Here is a 21295-nt window from a genome sequence, read left to right on the forward strand (position 1 = left end):
TTTTGTTTTTTTACAAATAAATAAATAAAACTCAAATCAAGAGGGGGTATAACAAAGGGCACTTAATAAGATGTGATTTTTTTTCACATTGTTTAGACATTTAATGGAACCTAGGCAGCCCCTAGTAGTTGTAAAAAAAAAATGGTATCACTGATTTATAATTTATTTAATACTCAACGTAATTCAATATGCTTCACATTCTATAATTAAAAGTACAAAATTTAAAAGCAGTTACAAATACAGTAAGAGAGATTTAAAAGCAAAGTAAAGAAATAAAAAAAAACTGCTAACTAAAATCACTAAAAGAGAGTACAGTACAAGAACAAGATTTTCAAAAACATGATTTTAGTTACTTTAAAAGACCATAAGGGAAAACAATGCATTTTTTAACCTAGATTTTTAAAAACATTTAGCTTTTTTTTTGTTGAGCAAATTATACACGGGGTACGTATTATTCACGTTTTTTTTTACGGAACTTTATTCATTAGCCCTTTGCCCTTCAAAGGCTACTCTGCTTATGTCATTATTTTATTACTGCAGCCGGTCTGCAGTAGGAAGCAAAATGTCAAGACGGATTAGATTCAACCTTTGCTTAACTGCGTTGTGCTTGCGTGCGAGTGCGCGCGCCTGTTCGTATGCCACCCACAATGTTCAACATAAATGAGCACAGTGAAAAAGTCTGCTTTTAATCCATTTATCTGTCAATTTTCAATCATTAGACTCGTGTTTGAATCATTTGGATATGAAATATTGATTCCGAAACAGAAGCCAAGGTTGGCTAACAAATCAGTTGGAGGATGTACTCATGTATGTTAAGCACCGAGTATCTGCAGAGGAGGCCATTTATATTTTCAGGGCAGACGGAAAGTAAACTCACTGGAGAGGGCAAAAGGGAGTTATAAAAACTCCCACCCAGAGGGAGGCTGTGATCCAGGAGGTAGAGAAGGCAGGAAAGCAGCTTTACGGGGGACTGAGGGAAAGCGTCCTCATCTGTAAGCGGCAGGGTCAAGCGGCGCTCATGGCTGGCAGGCAGGCAGATAGGGACAAAAAAAAGGGGGAGGGAGAAAAAAAAAAGTTCCAGCGGCCAACCAGGTGGCTCACTTCGTTTCAATTGCATCGTATGCAACTCCATTGACGTCAGCAAATGTCACAAGCACACAGGGAAGACTCTAATTGACACTTTTTTGTTGTTGTTGTTCTGTGTTTTGTGGCACAACCCACCGCCACAAGCGTCGTGATTCAAAGTCATGTCAAAGTGCTCGGCTTAAGATGGAAAACCGCAAAGAAAAAAAAAGCTGACTCGTCATTTTTTTGTTCAAAAACAAAAAAGGGATATTTGAAGTGGTGGCTGGAAACTAAACGTTGTTTTAAGAATGATATGTGACCATGTGAGTAATATAAGCAATAAAATGAGTAATAAAAGTAATTCCATTAAAATGCAGTCACGCAATGTGTGTGGTTGACATTTTCCAGCAAGATAAGTTCTAGTCCGTTTAAATGGGATGAAGCCTTCCAAATTACATACAATAATCCTCTGCATATTCGTGGTTTAAAATTCACAAATTCACTTCTTCGTGTGTTTTTTTTCTGCCTAAAAGCAAACATGTCAAGGAAGTATGTTGAAATGATACATCTCCACTGACGGACAAGCTTTGCATGTCGGCGAGGAGCTAATTTTAGCCCGTGTTGTTCGTGGAAGTTACAGAGAGTCTTCACCACATGCACACCTTATTTGTAAGAGTAATCTTGTAAAAAAAATAATATATATATATATATATATATATATATTTTTTTTTTTTAACTTTTAACTATTTGGAGATTGTATTTTATGTTATATTTATGGTGATAGCCACAGTGGATCTATAAAGTCACATCAGAGGCACTTGGATGAAGATTTTTTTTTTTTTTTTTAACATCTTTGAATTATTATTTTTTTATCGGTTGGATTGCAGAGGTCACATTAAACGTTTTGAAATGATTTATTTCGGTTTTATTATGCTATGCCACAAAAGAAAGCATTTTAACGAGGGTGTGTAGACTTTTTATATCCACTATAATATGATGATGCCTTTACAGTCGTAAATAATAGTGCTTAGTTTTGATTGACACTATCAGAAAGAGATCAATTTAACAACCTAATATCGTTTCTCAAAATTAAGAGATTAGAAAAATAGAAAATTCCCATTACTTTTAAGCAATTTTAAAGGAAAATGCTGTATTGTGATATATAGGTCTGCCTTTAAACTTATGTGTTTTCTTGAGTAAATTTTCTGTACCAAACATACTAGCAGATTCAGTGCTTGGTATTGTTTTTTATACTGGTATCGATCTGAAAAAAAAAAGTGGTATTGAACATCCCTAATACTTATTACTATTGCGCTTGTTTTGAGCCCCCAAGTCATGTTTTGGTTACCCTATTTTGCAAAATACAGGAAATAGAAAAATAAATAAATAAATAAATAAAACATAATACACATAAAAAAAATTTTTTTTTAAAAAGACAAAATTACACAGACTATTTGCAGCTCTGCAGCACTGCAACAACAATCAAAACAGAGCAATATTGTCCATGACAGAATTCTGGATACAGCTTCTGTGTATCTCATTAGTTTGTGTAGGTGCACCGAATGCGCTAGCGTGTACCAAAAGTGGCCTCATGGCTTCAATTTGTGGACAACAAAGTACAACATCTCAGACAATTGAAAAAGCTTCAATGGCAAAATGCTGGCCAGCAAGTAGATGGTGCGCATAGGTCATGTGCACGAACACCGCAGCAGTTATTACAGCTCAATTTCAACCTCAAAATCAAACAATTTCACCAAATAATCCCCCCCCCCAAACGCCGCTTCTATACAGATACTCAAATTGTGCGCCGTGTTCACCTTGTGGACTTGGGCTAACTTTGAAATGCAAATGTGCGCCCATGACGGCGTTCAAGCAGCACTCAAACAAGCTCGCCGCTCTGAAGGTACGGAGGAGGACTTCAAATTGGAGGAGGCATCCAATTTTCTCACACTCTCCGCTGTCAAAATGGAGGCCGCGCAAGTACTGCTTTCTCATTTGTATCCATTTAGCCGGGAACACAAAAAGACACTTCACGCATGGTGGATTACAAACGCTCCGGCGCTACATGGACACAAATATTGGAAAGCACGACCAAGACTAATCCAACCTCGGGGTGAGCGTAATTAACAGACTGGTCAGACTGTTGTCTGTCTAAAGCCCCTTTAGTACTTTCTATTCAAACACGAACGAGACCCGCCATTAGCTGCTCTGTGAAGAACAGAATGCGAGTACTTGAGTTCCTCCTCAACATCACAGCTCTGACAAGCACAACTCACAGACATTCGCTCCGCTTCATCTGCATGCGATTCTGCGAGCGCAGCTCGCTGTTGTTTCCGCTCGTCCATCTGCTCGCCACGCTGTGGGGTTAGAAAACGCTCCCACTGGCTGCTGCAGGTGTTTGGAGACAGAAATGGGCAATTTGGGGAGACAAAAAATACATTCATGATATCAGTGAACGAGGACATACAGCGGTGCCTTGAGATACAAGATTTGTTTGTTACTTAATTCTCTCAAATCATTTTTCGGAAAAGCCATTAAAAGGGGAAGTCAACCTTAAACAATATATTGACGATGTTATATGTGACCTCGCTTGTCTAAATAAACACGACATTCTGATTAATATTACACTGGGATATGAGTTATGAAGCAAAATCCACGGCGGCCATTTTCCCAATTGCTGTCGCGTGACAATGACATCACAGTTGCTCAGGGCTCACGCAACGACCAATCACAGCTCACCTGTTTTCTGAAGCTGAGCTGTGATTGGTTGCTACCTGAGACCTGAGCAACTGTGATGTCATTGTCACTCGACAGCAAGTGGCAAAATGGCCGCCGTCTGATATTGATAACAACTGCTGGATTTTGCTGCTTAACTCATATTCCACTAACGCAATATTATATTATTAATATTAATATAATATTATTCTGGCAATATTAACCAGAATACCGTCTTTAGACTTGTGGGGCTGCATAGAACTTAACTATTTTAAAGCCACACAAACAACTCTCATCTTATCTAAACATAATATGTGTGCTGTGACTACATAAACATGAAAGATTGCGTTCCATTCTTTCATTGGAAAAAGAGTATGTTTCTACCTTTATTCTCTTTGTTAGTAATCGCCATTTGAAAATAGGCCATCTGAGTGACATTGAGCGAAAATTGAAAAGATAAGGAGAAAACAAGCTTTTTGTGAAAAGATAAATTTTCTGCACAACAGTGACTTTGACACAAATATTGTTTGTTTAGTGACGCTCTGTGAATTAGATTTAATGCGACAAAAACTTTGATCATTCACGTCATCCTTGAAATTCATCAGATTCGTCAGGTTTCATTGTAATTTATACTACAGGGAGCCCATTGAAAAGAGATACAATGCTGCCATCTGCTGGCCGTAGTTAGTGGGTGTTTGTGATTTCACAAGCCCATTCACTAGGCAGCGCGCGTAACAAGTTCCACTGTCCATTGAGAAAAAAAAACCCCGTAGTAAACGTCAATAAATGTTTTTGGCGGCATTTAGATTTTAATATACGACATTAAAAAAAAAATTGCGGAAAAATAGATCATATTGTCAAGAATTTTTGGGGTGTTGACCCCCCTTTTAATATGTGACATCCAAACCCTACCCCCACCCGTTTGTTAGCGTTAAGCTAAATGGACTTTTCCTAACAACGCTATGCGGTTGTTTTAAATACACGATGTCTAATTCTTGCAAGCTCGTCCAATCATTGGCTCGTATGTTGAAAACTTTGTAAATCAGGCACCACTGTTCTTGACACTCACCTGTCTGCATGAAATAAAGGTCAGGAAATAAGTCGGTAAGTGAGAACCAAATATGCCTGGCAGTGTTGGGGGTAAATTGTTTGTTGAAATCCAAAGTGCACCTTTCAAACTGCACAATGACATTCGATTTCCTTTTCATCGTTCATTTACAGTCAAACACACAAATGACAAAAAAAACGGAACACGCGTTTAAAAATTGTTTTATTGACAAAACATCTAGTGACATTTTGAACACCAGCTCAGCTGTGAAAACGTGGCACACAATCGCATTTGTCATACCTTTCTTGAGCGAAGGAGAAACGGTGGGTTGCATTCAAGGACTTTCTTGTTTTTCTTACAAATCCCCTTTTAGCTGTCAGCAAGACACTACTAAAATGTGAGCGTGTGTGTGTGTGTTTGTGACTGCGGTTTACAATGATCAAGTCAGTGAATCCAGTTGGCCTTGTACAATTTCAAGCTGTAAGAAAGACAAGGTTGCGTAAAGGGGGGCGCTGACACAAACACACACACATACACACAAACGCAGATAGTACACACTGACCTTGTTGTAGAACTCAAGCAGCTCCTGGTGGTTAAACTCCACAAAGACGTTTTCCTGAACCTTCGGAGAGAGCAAGGACACAGAGAGGACACGTTTGGACGATTTTTGCGGTCTTCTGGCGCTTTCCGTAAAAACCCTTCATTTATTATTACGGCACTGGTCAACATGTGCTCGCCTAAAAACTCGTCAACTCCCAGCGTGATTAAAAATACACTGACAGCAGAGCCAAAGCCATCACATTTTCACATTGTTTAAAAAAGATCAGAGGCACTTAATTTAAAGTAGCGCTTTTTAACATTTTTAACCTGAAAGTGAATATAAAAAGTCTACACACCCCTGTTCAAACGCAAGGTTTTGTGATCATCATTTAAAAAAAAAAATCCAGTATTTTCCAGCGTAATTAACCTATAACCTTTGCAACTAAAACGAAAAACATGAACTATTTTAGAGCGGTGAAGTAAAAATAATAGTGCTGTCAAAGTTAAAGCGCTAATTGACTAATTAATCACAAAAATATACCGCATTAATCATGAATTAACGCAGATTAATCGCACTATTAATTTTGACCATAGATTAGCCTTTAACGTTTAAGGTAGCACAGGTTGTGTTTGAGCAATAAACATTATTTCATGCATTAAAGTAAAGCATTTAATGAATGTTTGCGCATCACATTTAGAATATTTTTTCATATTTTTCATCATATCATATTAAGTGATTACTGATTAGAAAAAAAAGGAGGATGAGCGTGTGCAGTGGATCAAAAAATGTTGAAGACGTCCTCATAACATTAAATGTCAAAAGAATTAACACATAACCGGTGCTCTTCAAATTTGGCGGGGGGGAAAAATGTAGATAAAAAAGGCTTTTTTATTAAACGATTAATCGTGATCAATCAAAATTCTAAGATGTGATTAATCTAATGAAAAAATCGTTTGACAGCTCTAAAAAAATAACCAACTGAGATAACGTACGTGCTCAAGCTTATGACTGCGGTTATGGCTGTGTTCAAAAATGATTTATTCTTAATTTTACATCACAAAACCACCTGGCATTTGAACAAGGGTGTGTAGACTTTTTATAGCCACAGTCTATGCTGTTTAGGTCAGATCAGATCCATTTTGACATTTGACTGCAATGATAATAAATAAACTAAATTTCTGTTGTTTTTTTTCCTCACAATAAACTTTGCTGACTTTTTCCAAAAGTGACCCAAAAGAAACAAAAACAGGAATATATTTTAAAATGCGTTTTTTTATGTTTGTACAGGTGTACGTTTTGGATGTTCAGGGTCAAACAGTGAAAGAGTATCGAAATCATCATGGCTGTAAAATTTTTCATGTCTTAGATCAGTCGATCGAAGCCCAGGGATTCGTCAGAGGTCAACACACACACCCGACTCAAATAATTCATGATGTGCACCGCTTGCCCATCATTGGCTGCAGGTGATCATGCTACATTGCTCAGTAGTCGACTTGTGATTGTTGTGATGGTACGTCGTGTGATTTCTTTTTTACTGCAATCCCTTCATACTTAATGTGTCGAGCAAAAAAAGAAAGTAGTCGGACGAATATGTGCAATATGAATTCACATGTAGAACAGAATGGATGGTGTTCCGCACGGTTCAATTCTGAGACCTCTGCTGCTTTCATTGTATCTGCTTCCCCTGGGTGCCATCTTAAGAAAAAGTCAAGTGTCTGTAGTTCATAATGTCATAGATAGTTATTATGAGCAAGCATACTATGTGTGAGCATGGCAAACAATATGTAAGGTTTTGTATGTTGTTATCCCAAAAAGCATATCCCTTGCCCTGTGCAAGACCTGCTTTCATGCAGACAGTCACACACAAACAAATCCTTAATGGAGGTAACTAAGGGCAACCGTCCGTGAGGTGTGATCATCATCACACCATCAGAAGTGAAGGCTGAACAAAAAAGTCTACCATCTGGAACGTCATAAATGCGACACGCACGCTCTTTCTCGATCTTGTCAAAGGGGGCTTTGAAAAATGTGTTTGGCGTAGTACAGATTGTAAGGGGCTGTCTTGAAGCCAAAGTGCACCCTGTGTCATCATAAGTACTGAGGATAAAAGCAACCAAATGGTGGCCAGAAACCAAGACTGTAAAAAAAAGAAGAAAAAAAAAGAAAAGGAAAAATTGCTTAGAGTCACAGAAAGCTGACACGAGTTGTCAGTACTTGTAGTTTGCAAGCTTGGTGATCAAACATGACTTGCAGGCTTGAAAGTAACTGACTGGTTAGGTGGGTGGTTGGGCGCGGGGAGACGGCATGTCAGAGCGAATAAATGCCGAAGATATTAATTAGAGGCAATGTCAAAAGTTCATAAGGGAGAAAATGCTATCTGTTTATCAACGCCCCCCCCCCCCCCCCCAACCCACTCTTGGCTGCACAGCACAGGGAGAGAATGTAGGACATGGTTGAATTAAGCGATTGCTGAGGGAGCGCCGCAAGGACAAGCCTGTGTAACGCTACTTATTCATTTGTTGTGCCGTTGTGTGTGACTCAACTGGGAAAAATGAGAACGGTGAGGCTGGGTGAGCGCCGCTATTGATTTTTGACGCGATGAAGAGAGAGACACCTATTTGGCTTGATGGTGAGAAAAAGGTGACACGTGGGTCATAACCAAATGTGCTTTGCGTGTGTTGACGCAAATAAGATCTGAAAAACATCTGACACTCGTACATGGGAGGAGTTTCAGGATAACCGTCTGGCTGGACTACCCAGGCACTGCCCGGGTGTGCGTACAGACGGGCTGTTCTTTAGCATACACACGAGTGTGTGTGTGTGTGTGTGTTTGGCCCATCCCGTTGTTCCTTAAGGGTTGGGATTTTGCCAAGGAGGAGCGTAACAAGGCGCTGACAGATCTAGGCTAACACTAATGGGGATAGGACGCATGATGCTCATCATCGCAGCCCTCGACTACAACTTACACACACGCACACACATCACATGGCACTCCATTGACTTGCATTTGTTAAGAGACTTACTCTACGATTATACAGTACAGCTTTTTAAGCCAAACTTGCTGGCGGTCATATAATTGGCACATTTTTCAAGTATTTAAGTATGTAATGAGGGCAACGCAGTGGACCCGATTTAAGCATGTATGGGTTTGAATCCTTCCTGTGCTTATGTGGGATTTCTACGGGCACTTCCATATTCCAAAAACATTAACTCTGATGATTAAAGACTGTTGTGAGAAATTATCCAATTGTGACTACTTGACTCTTTTTTTTTTTTGAGCAGTAAAAAGTTTGTCCAGAAATAATTTGATAACTGCATTATTTTTTTTATACAATACCTTTAAAAGCTATTTTATTTTTCACTTGCTGTCGACTGAAGATGACATCACCTGTGCTGAGGAAGTAGGTAACGACCAATCATGGCTCACCTGTTTTCTGGGTTTGGTCAGCAAACTGAGCCATGATTGGTCGTTACCTACTTCCTCAGCACAGGTGATGTCATCTTCAGTCGACAGCAAGTGGAAAATTTTGTTTTTAAAGGTATTAATTCTACATGATAAATAATGAAGTTATCAAATTAATTCTGGACAAAATATTAACTTTTTATTGTTGAAAATGCGTCATCACTTGTCTAGACACGGCAATGTGTTTAATATTGCGTTTGTGGATTATGAGTTAAGCAGCGAAATACACCTGTTTTCATCCATCTCAGGGGACCGCCATTTTGATAGTGGCTGTCGACTGAAAATGACATCACAGTTGCTCGGGGCTCAGTTAACGACAATGGCTCAGCTTGTGAACGTCACATGATGAAACTCAGAAAACAGGTGAGCCTAGATTGGTTGTTTCCCTGAACAGCTGTGATGTCATTTTCAGTCGACAGCAAGTGGCAAAATGGCCGCCACTCGAGATGGATAAAAACTGGTGGATTTTGCTGCTTAACTCAAATTCCACAGACAAAATATTTATTACTCCCACAACCGGTTCTTAACCTTTATTAATATTTCAAGCTTAATAAATACTCTACAATGTGTGGCAAATCTCTGCAATCTGTCCTTATAAATGTGGCATTGATCGACGTTAATGTCCAAACTAATCAGCAATTTGTAGTGAAATCAAATGCATCAACGTTAATACCATCCTTGGCTGAAGTTAAAGTTGCGTGGGGACCAACTGATCCCTGAAAACTGGAAGGATGGAGAAATAAAAAGCAGAAAGAAGACAGGATGATCATCATTAATTCATCAAATGGATCCGGTGTGCTGAACGCGCCGTTAAGTCAGGGAATATCATTTGTATGTAGGTTACATGCTGAGGGAATCCCAACACATTAGAGAGCATAAACTAACAGAAGGAAAAACAAACTTTCAAAAAGAAAGAAGACATTTGGACAATTTCGTCATTCCGTAACATAACATAGTCTGTTGTGGATCACAGCACAAACAAAATCAATGTTTTATAGCGATGTTTCCGGCGCTATTTCCTGGATGAGGCAGCACTGAGCATCAACTCAGTTGGGAATAGGGACTGCTGGGTCACGACATTAAATGTAAAAACAGGCACAATGGACACGCTGCATATTCATTCAGCTGAGCAGTAGCTGCTGTCAGAAAAAAAAAAAAGGAACTTTTTGAAGTTTGGATGGTGTTGACTTTTGTCTGGAACAGACATCTTAACACTGAAAGAGATGAAAGATCAGGAAGGTGAGCAGACCTTGATCCTCTCTCCTGTCAGCACATTCACACCCTGAGACACCCTTTTCCCTTTCCTGACAGCTTTGAACCAGAACCCATTTGTGTCTACGACTGTACTGTACACTGTGTGACCATTGCACACTCTCTGGACACATTAGCTGAGCCCACTTGCATATTTCATTAAATGGGAAGTCAACATTAAACATTTCTTGACAATAACATGTCATATGTGACCTCACTAGACTAAACATGACATTCTGATTAATATTACATTTGTGGATTGATTTATGAAGCAAAATATAGACGTTTTTACCCATCTCAGGAGGTGACCATTTTGCCTCAGCTTCAGGAAACAAGTGAGCTGTGATTGGTTGCTGCCTGAGCAACTGTGATGTCATCTTCAGTCGACAGCAAGTGGCAAAATGTCCGCCTTCTGTGATTGATAAAAACTGCTGGATTTTGCTGCTTAACTCTTATTCCACTAACGCAATATAAACCAGAATACCGTATTTAGACAAGTGGGTCTGCATAGAAAATATTATTGTCAATAATTTTTTGGGGGGGTTGACTTTCCCTTTAAGATCTATTTTACAGCAATCCACTTCATTCCGGTTAGGGTTTGGTATTGTGGAGAATTTTTTTTTTGACATAAACATTTTGCTTCTTTAATGATATCAGCCCACAATATGAAACATCATCAGGCTGCAGGCAACAGCTATAGTTTGTGATTATTTTGCTGTATGTTTAGTATTCCCATGACCTCCTGAGCCTGAGCCAGCCCGTAGGGGTTGTTGCTGAAAGGACCCTGCCACAAAAAAAAAAACGGCGTCCTCATCTTCAGCCTTGTGTTGGAGCCATCACAAAGTGACAGACACTGAACCTCAAAACGTCAGCCATTCTCTCAAAGCCTGTCGACAATAACAAATGAGGGCTGTCAAAGCCAAACACTAGAAAGTGTCAATCAACCTCTGTGTTTAAAAACCAGAGCCATCCAGAAGGGATGCAAACTTGCATGAACAGAATTTGAATTGTGAAAACCCGTATGAAGTGAATATTTTTGCCCAACTTCACATTACTATATTGTTAGTTGATGAGAGGATTTGCAAAGGCCAGAATATCTGACAAATAACCTCGTAAGAGAAACACAAGCCATCTCTGAAGATTCTTCATCCCTCTTAGATATGTTGTTTTCTTTTTGACAGCCCCTTTGAAGCCCGTCTTAATTCAAACACCACAGGAAGCAAACTGTAGTTGAAAAGCTTACAAGAGTGGCGTGTAAGCCACTGAACATCAGGTGAGACTGAGATTTTGGGCAACAACGGAAAGAAAAAACAAGAAGGACAAAATATTACTTAAAGGTTTGCTTGGATTTGCTGCATGAGAGACGGGACAAGCTGGGTCAAGGCAGACACTTCGTCGGCCTGGCATGAATACATTCCTGACAACAAACGACACATCCATAACTGTGACACACTTTACATAAAAGGCTGCCTGGTACTATAACCTCCTATGTTTAAACAAAAGAACACAGGAAGCGGTGTAGCATCTTATGCAAATTAGAAAGGAGAGAAGAAATTAATGTGTAGACCAGAGGTGTAGGAATCCTTTTAAAAGTAGGGAGGAACAAATTGTTCAGGGGTAAGCAAACTTTTAAGACAAAATTCACATTTTCTTGCGTTCAACTGCTCCTCCCCGTAGACTGTCCAAAGAGTTAAATAACCAAAACTGCCAAACCTTTGTTGGGTTAAAACACAATGACAGTAAAGCAAAAGAAGCTCGATAATTCATTGCCCAATGGCATTGAGGATCTCAAATGTGAATACTTTCTGATTTCCTCCATCTTCCATGAAAACGGTCAATTTATGTTTGTGCTTTAACCCATTAATGTAGCACTAAGGAACTTTTCAACCTTAATAAAATATTTTCATATCTCTTCTGATGAAACATTGTCTTTAAACTAGTTTAATGGTACCTTTACCATGGCCTGACGGGGCCTATATAATTTTTACTGGCACAAAGCAACTTTGAGGAGGATGGTAGGAACACTGTCACACCAAAAAACTACAAATGTGCTAATTGCTTTATGGAATACATCACTTCCGCCTTTCCCCATTCGCTACAAAGACGGAAGTCAATTTGAATGTGTGAGAGCTCAAAAACGGCGCAATGCGCTTGTCCTCATGGGAAATGTGGTCTTCCTTCAGGCATAACATTACCGCTTTTGTCCATATGGTGCCGCCATAAACAACGTTAACTAAAATTTCCTTAGTGTTGCTTTAAGGCCGGGAGCGCATTACCACGTTTCTACCACTAGAGCCGGGAGCGCTCTAGAGCTTTTCTAACTTTAAATCCGGGAGAGCGGATACGTCATTTTGTTTTAACCAATTCTTGGTCTCTTAGCCGATGAAATGCATCAGAATATACACGAGAATGTCACGTGGGCCTCGTAGCATGCCTTGGAATTGTATTCGAGCATTCATGGCTGACGCAGATTCGCGGGAGTTATGAAATAATTTGACGACGGCGCGGGGGACTTCGAATCAGTGTTGACAGTGACATATAGTTAAGAAATATGCTTGTTAACCTTGAGAATGTTGACAATTTCGACGGCTGTGTAATGGAATCAACGACAAATAATTACCCAGGTGATTACAACTGTGCTCCAGTGTTGAAGGTAAATATACCCGCAGATGTGACACAGTTTGTTGATAAAAAAAAAAAATATATATATATATACTTAGGTTTGTGTGAACGACACAGGTGCAAGCTCTGAAATGTTTTTGGAACTATGTTTCTAACTGCTTTAGGAGCTGAGATGTCAATTATTTAGTAGGCATTGACAATAAACTTCAGGTTTTCGGGCGTGTTTCTAAAGTCACCCATTGGTTTTAGAGGCATGTTTTGCCAGGCGCTTTAGGCCTTAATGGGTTGAACAAAAACAAAAAAAATCACAGATGACCATGAACAAACGTATTGTATCCCCTGGTGGCATCACCAAGGCGAAACAACCTATTTAGCATCAATTGTGGAAAAAGATCAGCGTAAAATTGTGCACCATCAGTGAAAATCCCAACAACTGCTTAGACTTTATTTTTTATTAAGAAGATGCATGCAGGACTGGAGCCTCCCATTTGCATTTGAAAGTTGTGAAAGCCCATTGACAAGATGGCAAAACGTGAGTAAATTAACCATAACCTGACCTTTATTTGGATTTGCAACCAACTACCAGTACTTAATGCTTGCATTTTGGTTGTAAAATTCAAGAATTAATCTCAGAGAAAAATCCTTGAAATCAGAGGGAAACGTATGAGCTCATCCAAACAAAAGGCAAAGCAGCACTAAACAGACCATAAGCAACTAGCACTGCCAATGCACCATCATACCCACAATTAACCTCAACACGCACAACTGCAATGACTGACTGCCCGTTACCTCCCTCTCGTCACACATTACAAGCTATTTCACAATAACTGCCCGCAGGCTGCACTAACATGATGTGAGGTCTTCCTTCACTTCAAGGTGGTTCTGCCTCGCTCTACCTTCTCTATTCTCGCCACAATCACAATGAACGCACCCCAGCTTTATTGTATTCCTTTATCACTCCGGCTTTGCCTCACCTCATGCATTAAGTGGCAGGTTGTCTTAACAGGCCATCATTAACCTGTCCATCTATAACCCAGCTGTGCACTGACACTTAGTTAGACGTCAACTTTGGCTGCAACCAGCCCATTGCCTCGCTGTGTATACCCGCATGAATACTGCGAACCAATTAGTGGAAAAACAGGGCATATGTCTACATGCAGGGGAAGGCAAGAGCACAGAACACAACAACAAACCCAAAACTGAGACAGCGGGTGGATAAGAGATGAGCACAGATCTCAACTTGCTGGATGAGGTATTGTGAAAGCAAAATATTACTTTTTTTTTTTTTTAAGGAACTGATGAAACAAATCCTTTACATCTTTACTCAACTTTTTGTAAATAGATCATAATTTTTTTTTAATCAACTGCCACATATGACTTTTGATTTGTATCATATTTGATACATCCGATCATAATGCTTTAAATTCGTACATTTGTAACTGTCAAAAATATAATAATAAACAGACATATCAAGCATATTAGTATTTCCAAAAATCATAAAGAACATTTCCCACTATTAATCCCAGCCATTTTTACGTTATGCTGATTTATGATGCTCTGTAGATAGCAACCAAGATCTAAACAAATCACATCCTCTTATTTGTCTGTTGGTTTTGTCACCCAGGGATGAGGTCACCTGTGCGCCGTCTGCCTAATTGGAGCGTATCCATGGTCAGCGGTCATTTGCTTATGTGCACGCGTCCTATCAAATCTCCTCCCATTTTCAAATCCACCACATCCTGTGGAGGTTAGGAACAAAGGAGTCATGACTCGTCTTTCCCCCGAGGTTAACACGGCCGCATCCGTCTCCGGCATCTCACATGACTGACATCAAAAGGATCGGTTTACACATTAACCACGAGTACAATGCATTGGGACATGCATCTTAGGTGTTAGCTCGGAGGATTTGGTTCTACCTGAAATTTAATTGTCAATGTGACTGAGACATTTTTTTGTAATCCCCCTAGGGAAATTAAGCAAGTTTGGTGTGAAAGGTCGTGTGGGGTCATTTTTGAATGTTTTTGGAAGAAAAAAAAAAACACAACAAATTCAACAAACGGGAGTCTGTACCATGGATGGCTGAGAATCAACACTAACCAAAGGTGGCAAATCCAGGTCCAGAAAGTTTACTTACAGGACCGTCTACAAAACCACAACACATTTTTTGGTAAGCAATGCGATAGAAAGCGAATCGATCATTTATTGAGCTTATTATATTTGTGCATACCATATAAAGATTTTCTACATTTAAGACTGTAAAGTCACTTAGGAGAAGTAATGTTACATGTCAGTGATCTCGTCTGCGACCATTAGTCAGCTCATTAACTTTCCCAATTAATGAAATAAAAGAATAAAGATGAAATAATCAAATTCCTCAACAAAGAGTGTGGTTGTTTCAGTATGGAGTCCTCACTCTCCATCTTACACACAGAGCTGACTATCACTAGGTAGGCAAAGGCGGGATTTTCACACGCCTGGTTCCCCTGAATCCATTCAGTACAGTACACAGCATGACAACAGGACACACACACACAAAGCCCGGAATTGTCTGCACTCCGTGGGCCACTCGGAACAAGAATGGCAGAAAGACACAAAGCCAAGGATGCAGATACATGCACAGGCTGCCTCGAGGCATGCCTGAACAACATTCAGAGATTTTTTTTTCTTTTCCTGATGGAGAGCAGTGGCCACATAGCTAACTCTTTGTCCTCTTGGGGCCCACAACTACAACAAACACAAAGTCGCTATTTAGTCAACTAAAAACTGACAAACGATTGACTTCTCAGATGTTTTGAATGCATTTTGGAAAGTTATTCATTAACAGCCACCGAGGGCTCTAATCATGCCTGGTAAAAGCCACCCAAATGTTCTATTATGAAAATAATGTCATTATTACAGTTGGAATAATTTCATCAAATTTATGCAGTCGGGTCTCCTAAATTTGTCTTATGACGGCTGATAATGTGCGTATGCATACAGAATTCCAAACAGTGAATAAATCACCATTAGTTCATTAAATCTGGTATAATACAATGCGTTATGTGATGCTGTATTATACAGAAATCCTGCACTCGTGGGTTTGTGAAGATTAATCTATTTGTGAGTAGTGGGAGGTCAAACATGGATAAAGGAGGTTAAGGATTATAATCGATGTCTAAATTGATCAGATTTATTTAAGATTTATACAAATGACCTGTTCCAGGTTCAAACTGACTTTTTAAAACATTCTCAACAGCCAAAAATTTTAACATATAAAAACGTACAGTATTAGTACCATTCTTTGTTCCTTTTCTCCAGGACTAGTGTCACAAAAGCTATATTTCAAATCCAAACTTCAAAACACCCCCCCCCCCCCCCCCACACACACACACACACAAACACACACACACACACACAGTTCTTCTCGACTAGGAACTGTCAGATGCTCATGGCTCATGGTAATTCGGCAGAATCTCTTTGTAGACATCCTGGTTGATGATCTGGCCCACAATGAAGATGAAAACACGTAATTGGGTTTGGAATATAGCTTTTGTGACACCAGTCCTGGAACTTTCCTGACGCCCATATGTCCCAGCTCAACTCAATGAGGTTAAAGCCACAAGGGTTTGTTTCTGTTGAAGCCAGCAAACCTTTTGAACTTTCTTGACAAATTCTTGATGACGACTTGCTCCCCCCCCCCCCCCCCTTCACCCTTCAATCACCCACATGGGAAACTTCCCTCCTTCCCGAGGGATATATGACAGCTCCTCAATTTCTCTCCTCCTTCCTGTGGTCAAAGTTGAATAGAAACCCAGTCCCAGTCTCATCAGACCTCCAGCCGGCGTGTCCGCAATGCGTCATTTGATAAATGCTGTGGGTAAACGTTTGCAAGTGGCTTTACAGGCAACAAGCTTCCACTGGTAACTTGTAAAAGCTCTCTGGGTCTTCTTATTGCCCGCAGAAACTCTGGAAATATGAACATTATCACTGAAGGAGTTTAATGTAATGCTTGGCACTTTTTTAATCTTTCATTGGACCCTGTGAGACAGTGAAATACGGTGTAGTATATATTCAGCACTTTCAGATGCAGAACCTTACGATGTTCTGCCTGACAGCCAATATATGGCGCTTGAGGGAAAATCTGAATATTTAAGTCATGATAACGATGCTTAATTTATAATCATTCATCCATCCATTTTTGACAGCGGTTGTCCTTATTTGAGTGGTAAGTAAGCTGGAGCCTATCCCAGCTGAATTTGAACAAAAAGTAGGGTACAAACTGGACTGGTTGACAGCCAATCATATATAAGGAATAAAACCAGATGGAATTTTTAAAAAAAAACAGACAATCTCGGCTGGTGTCCCTAAGCAATAAACATTCCCTAGACTTAACAAGCAACCCCATCAACCTAAGTTTGACAATATTATTATATAATATATGACATATCTGGCAAATTGCTTTGTTCAAGGACTGCTGTACTGATGCACAAGCTTGAAAAAGTGTAACAAAAGCCTCCCCTAAGTCTGTAAATCCAAGCAGAACCTTTAAGACGGTGTCAGACAAGACTCAGGCATGTTTTCATCATCTTAAGAGGAATCATGAGGTTTCAGCTCTGGCAGTAAATTTAATGTGGGCTGCAAATTGCAAGAAAAACTTTGAGATACCTCCCTGCCTCCCTCTCTCCTATCAGCCGACATAACTCCCACTCGTATTACACGCCCTTAAAACCCCCAGTAACACTTGTTTAATTCAAAAACGTACCTTTTTAAACTTGGAGAAGTGCACTTTAGTCCATCGCTCATGTGGATTGACAACTATGCACAAATCTTGATTTTCAATTCAATGACTCTTCAGCACCAGCTTCAATATAGGATGTAATCTGCCCTACATCCTCAAGTGCCTGGTGTTTGTGTACAAACCCTGTCCCCCAAGGAAGGATCCTTTACACATACGGTGCATTCGGTTGGAGTGCAAATCAAGTGATGGGGGACATGGAGAAGCCAAACGAGAAGCAATTTAATTTCAAGAGTGAAGCAAGAGAGAGACACGGTCTGCCGCTACCCATCACCACCACCGCTTCATATTGGGGCCAGGCTGACCTAGACGCACACAAATCAATAAAACGATCATGTCTTGCCATATAAATCTTTGGACGGTGTTGCGTCATCCATTTCTCACTTCAAGGCTAAACATGAGTGACAGGTGCTGTAGGGAATGCATACAAGCAAGTGGAGGCTATTCACACACGACGGAGACATATTAGGAGTTGTCATGAGGAAATTCGCAAATGCGTGATCTCAGTCTTCCACTTTTAAAGATTAATAGCTCTAACATTATCTTTGTTCTTAATGGGCAAAACTACACTACCCACAGCAATAGCAATTTGGATAGATAAACCTAGAAAAAATATGCTTGTTCACTGCCAGCCCAATAAAAATTGATTTTTGACGTTAATAGCCGTCAATGGCAGTGAATGTGCTAGATTTGTTTGGTTTGCTTTGGAATTACTAGCAGGCACCTAACAGCTAGCGGCAATTTATTGGTATCAAGCTAACAAATACAAGTGAGGTGGAAAAGCATATCAAGTCATCAAGATCCACTGGTTCTTGTTGTCTTTCTTTTTGTTTAGCACGTTTGTTGGACATAGAGTGAACCCTTGCCGGCAAATTTTTCCATAGAACTTAACTGAAGCCATTTGCAGATTTTTTTTTTTAACGCAATGTTACGCACTTATCCGCGTATTTGTGTGCTCTTTCTTTCACACCTTACTCCTTGTAATGTGCCATGCGAGCTAAAAAGTAGTTGCTTGACAACAAACAGAAGCGCAATGGAAGATAACATAATATACAGCTGGTGCCCAAAGGTTCTGTATTATTAACAATGGCCCTGGGTTACTATTGTGACTGGGTCAGGCCATCCGACCACATTCTTACTTTTTAATATATAATATTCAATAATTTGAGTTGTATTCATTCTAAATGGATCGATCATTATTGATCTTTTTAATGCACTGTACACACTTTTTCCAAAAAGAATGGCGTGTACAAGAGACAAAGCCCAGTAAATGTCAAATGTTAAATATTGTTAGATTTCAAATTGTATATAGCTCTTATATATTGTGGAAGGCGCAACTCATGTCCAATTGCATCACGGCGCCCCAATCTAGCCAAGCTCCCCAAACAATCAGGGACAAAAAACAAACAATTTCATACCACCTCCGGTCCTCCACAATTGAGTGCTACATAAGTCAGTCTTTGAACATGATTGAAACAATCATCTTCAAACATGTACAGTATTTAGAAACAAATCTCTGAATTTACTTTACAGGGGTTTTAATAGTAAATCAGATGTCTTAGTGGTGTATTTGTGACGCTTGCCTTAAATCACATGCCCGCTACAGCAAAAAAATCTTTCCAATGTGGCCATTTACTAGCACAAGCAACATTCAGAATATGAAAACGACCAGACCTCAAAATGTGCGAAGGCCTCTCCCCATACTCGTCATTACCATGTTTGCTTATCAGCGCTTCATTCCTCAAAGGAACTACCTGGCCTTGTTAAAGAGGGAGAGGAAAACTTTAAAAGTGGAAATAAGGCATACATTTCAGGCGGGTCCCAGAACGACGCATGATACCGAGCTATTTCCATAATGGTAGCTTGACAGGCGCTAGCCAGCGGAGTGAGGGGCGCGCCGCCCTCATTAAGGCACTCGCTCAGGAACAGATTAGCGTGTCATTAACATACAGGGAGAAGAGGGGAAAATAACCGCTCTCCATTTCACAGTCTAAAAAGCTGGCACAGACAAGAGTTACAGATAAGTGGCGGGGGAGTGATGGACTCATTTTCAGGGAAGATTAAAAAAAAAATACAATGTTAAGTGTAAAATTGGCAAGTAATTCATTCTGATTGTGTCCGATCATAAATATGCTGGACATATTCCTTCTCTCTCTGCCCTCATTTTGTGTGCTCGCTCCCATGTCCAGCTCTACGTTCTCATTGGCTCCTTCAGCTACACCAGGGTTTGTTGCAATATTAAGTCAAGACTGGCCTGTGATAGTTCTCTTTGTAACACCTGCACCAGCCAATTGAGAATACCCAATTCCCAGTTTGCCAGGGCAAAGCGGGCCCAGCAGGGTAGAAGAATAGAAAGACTTATGCTGGGATATGCTGCTCATCCAATCCACATGTCGGAAAGCAATCAAAGGTTGAGGGGAATTGAGGAACCGGTAGTATGAAGCATGAGTGAAAACTCTGTTGGGAAACTTGTATTCAACAGTTCATATTTCAGTATTTAGGATATTTACGTCCAATAATTTGTGGTCATAAGGCCTAAAAAAATCTACTTGGTAAATATAGGAAGCTCTAAGTTTATCATATGAGTGTCTTAATTGAAATACAAACATTGTAACTTCCATGTCCTTTTATTGAGGATATGGCAGGAAGGTGGTCTATACATCGTATTCACACGACGTCACCGACCCAGAACGTGTTTGGTGTGGCAAACGGCCAGCAATGCTGGGGAGAGCTCGTGCTGCTTACTACAAGTTAATTTGATTCATTGATTTGGTTCATTCATTCCAGTTTTTCACAAACCACTTCACAATATTGCACCCGTGAACGGCACACGTGTGCAATATTGGGCGAACAAAGATGTGAAATGAAACTTCTAGTATTCACATGCCATCATTTGCACCACATTGTGTGCCGGTCCATGGAATGTCGAATGGGAACAACAAAGTGTCCAGAATTACGGCAAATGTTTGTAATCCAAACGATTGCACTAACCCAGAGGCGGGCGATCTCGGTCCTCGAGGGCCGGAGTCCTGCAGGTTTTGGAGGTTTCTCACTTCCAACATGAGCTGATTCCAATCCACAGGATCGTTATCAGTATTATGCTATGTATACTTAACTACAAATAAAATTGACGCTAATCTGATCCCCTTCATGAAATGACTACCCATTCTAATGCGACAGTAAAAATTCCATAGAACGCCTCATTATAAACCTAATCTCTTCCCTCTGTTCAATTCCTGCTATTATATCCTAGTTACAAAACGCATCCCGTTAAATCATTCTTTATGCCACCAGCTAACAGTAATAAGCAGATATCACACTATGCCTTCTAGACGAGGGATGGTTACATAAAGGTTGGCTGGGTTATTAACTCAGCGGTGCGTCTCTCAGTCTCTACACTAAAGCAATGACAAATACTCAAATTTCACAGCAGTAGAGAATATCTGTGTGAAGTGAAGCTTAATGATGCCACATGAACTTGGCAGTCTTTTTAAACTCCAGTTTGCTCACTTCGGAGTACTCGGGTCTTTTGATCTGCAGGAAAAAGGCCAGGTCAAACTTGAGATGAATGTGATGGATACAAATCATCACTAATGGGCTCAAACTCATTGAGGGACTGTTTGCCCTAATTTCAGCCCCTGCTAACTAGAATTCACCTCGTCGAACACCACAATTACAAGACAGAGACGAGAGGAACACTTGCTCGGTAGCAGTGTTGTGCTGAAGTCAAGCTACAGATGGGCTTCAATAACAAATGACCCATACAGGAAGGTCCGTCGCTTGCAGGGAGAACAGAACACTGAACACTGAGTCGCA

The 21295-nt window shown here is 40.0% G+C and overlaps 1 protein-coding gene across 2 annotated transcripts in view; it reads right to left on the reverse strand.

The window, feature by feature from the left end:
- Window positions 1–21295, reverse strand: part of commd10 (COMM domain containing 10) — a 57551-nt gene that overhangs the window by 11086 nt on the left and 25170 nt on the right. Inside the window, exons 6-7 of one of the 2 annotated variants that reach the window (XM_086075109.1) lie at window positions 5391–5450; window positions 5034–5306 (exon numbers count right to left, since the gene is read on the reverse strand). The exons of the other annotated variant lie outside the window; for it this stretch is intronic. Of the exons in view, the coding sequence (XP_085931235.1) occupies window positions 5268–5306; window positions 5391–5450 (99 nt within the window). The 3' untranslated portion in view covers window positions 5034–5267. Of the gene's footprint in view, window positions 1–5033; window positions 5307–5390; window positions 5451–21295 lie in introns of those variants that run through there. 2 annotated transcript variants of the gene reach the window in all.

This window comes from Leptonotus elevatus, chromosome 5, assembly GCF_054856555.1.
Source record: "Leptonotus elevatus isolate MCC_2025b chromosome 5, RoL_Lele_1.0, whole genome shotgun sequence".
NCBI lineage: Eukaryota > Metazoa > Chordata > Actinopteri > Syngnathiformes > Syngnathidae > Leptonotus > Leptonotus elevatus.